Genomic DNA, 888 nt, shown 5'->3' with positions numbered 1-888 from the left:
CTTATCAAAACCTCAGCTCATCTCCGTGAGCGCGCGTGCCCAGCCCCTATATTAATCAGAGGAAGGTTGATTTTCAATTCTGTTGGCATACAGGGGCTATATATAGGACGTGAAGTCTTCCGTTGTTCCCTCTTGTGGATCGGTAGTGGGTATGTAGGTTCGGTTGGACCGAGCTAACTCCTGTTAATAACCTTATGTAGGTTTTAATTTAGGTCATGCCATACGGACTTTATCTTGGTCAGTCCATCTAACATTTTCCCCAAGTTTACTAGAGGTATATACTCCCACTTATATATACCTCCGTCACACCCTTCGTAAGCTTTCATGATCCCTTTGGTCAACTATCTACCCAGAAGAGCAGCGAGGTGATAACCCTTATCTATCCCCAAGTGATCTCCAAAACCTGATACGCTTTATCTCCTCAATTGCACTGCTTTCTTTCGATATGGCCATTGACCATCTTGGCATTCGGGTCCCGCCCATGATGTTTTCTGCTACCCTCACTTTTTATCTTTCTGCCCTCAAGCCGCTTGGCTACAAAGAGATGATGAGGCCGATCGAAAATTGCGTTGGTCTCGGTATCGACCGTCCTGAATTCTTTATAACTGCCGACACCGAAGTCCATGCGAACCAAAAGATACATCTCGCTTTCAAAGCCGAAAGTAAGTAGTAGTTTTCGTCTCTGTGTACGTTCTTCTGCCCTATAACTGTCTTCTAATGAGAGTCTCAGACCACGCGACCGTTGATGCCTTTTATTCCGCCGGTATTACAGCAGGTGGCACTTGCAATGGGCCTCCAGGGCCACGACCCGAATACAACCAGCCATCCTATTACGCTGCCTTCGTCTTCGATCCAGTCGGGAACAATATCGAGGCTTCATATGAATAG

At 46.5% G+C, this 888-nt stretch overlaps 1 protein-coding gene across 1 annotated transcript; it reads left to right on the top strand.

The window, feature by feature from the left end:
* Positions 1-445: 445 nt before the first annotated feature.
* Positions 446-888, top strand: Asppvi_009931 (VOC family protein; the record flags this gene model as incomplete). Its single annotated transcript, XM_043305777.1, has 2 exons — positions 446-662; positions 731-888. 2 exons carry the CDS (start codon positions 446-448, stop codon positions 886-888), a joined length of 375 nt encoding a protein of 124 aa, XP_043161712.1.

Source organism: Aspergillus pseudoviridinutans, assembly GCF_018340605.1.
Source record: "Aspergillus pseudoviridinutans IFM 55266 DNA, scaffold_7, whole genome shotgun sequence".
Lineage (NCBI taxonomy): Eukaryota > Fungi > Ascomycota > Eurotiomycetes > Eurotiales > Aspergillaceae > Aspergillus > Aspergillus pseudoviridinutans.
This window is presented reverse-complemented; position numbering and strand designations above follow the sequence as displayed.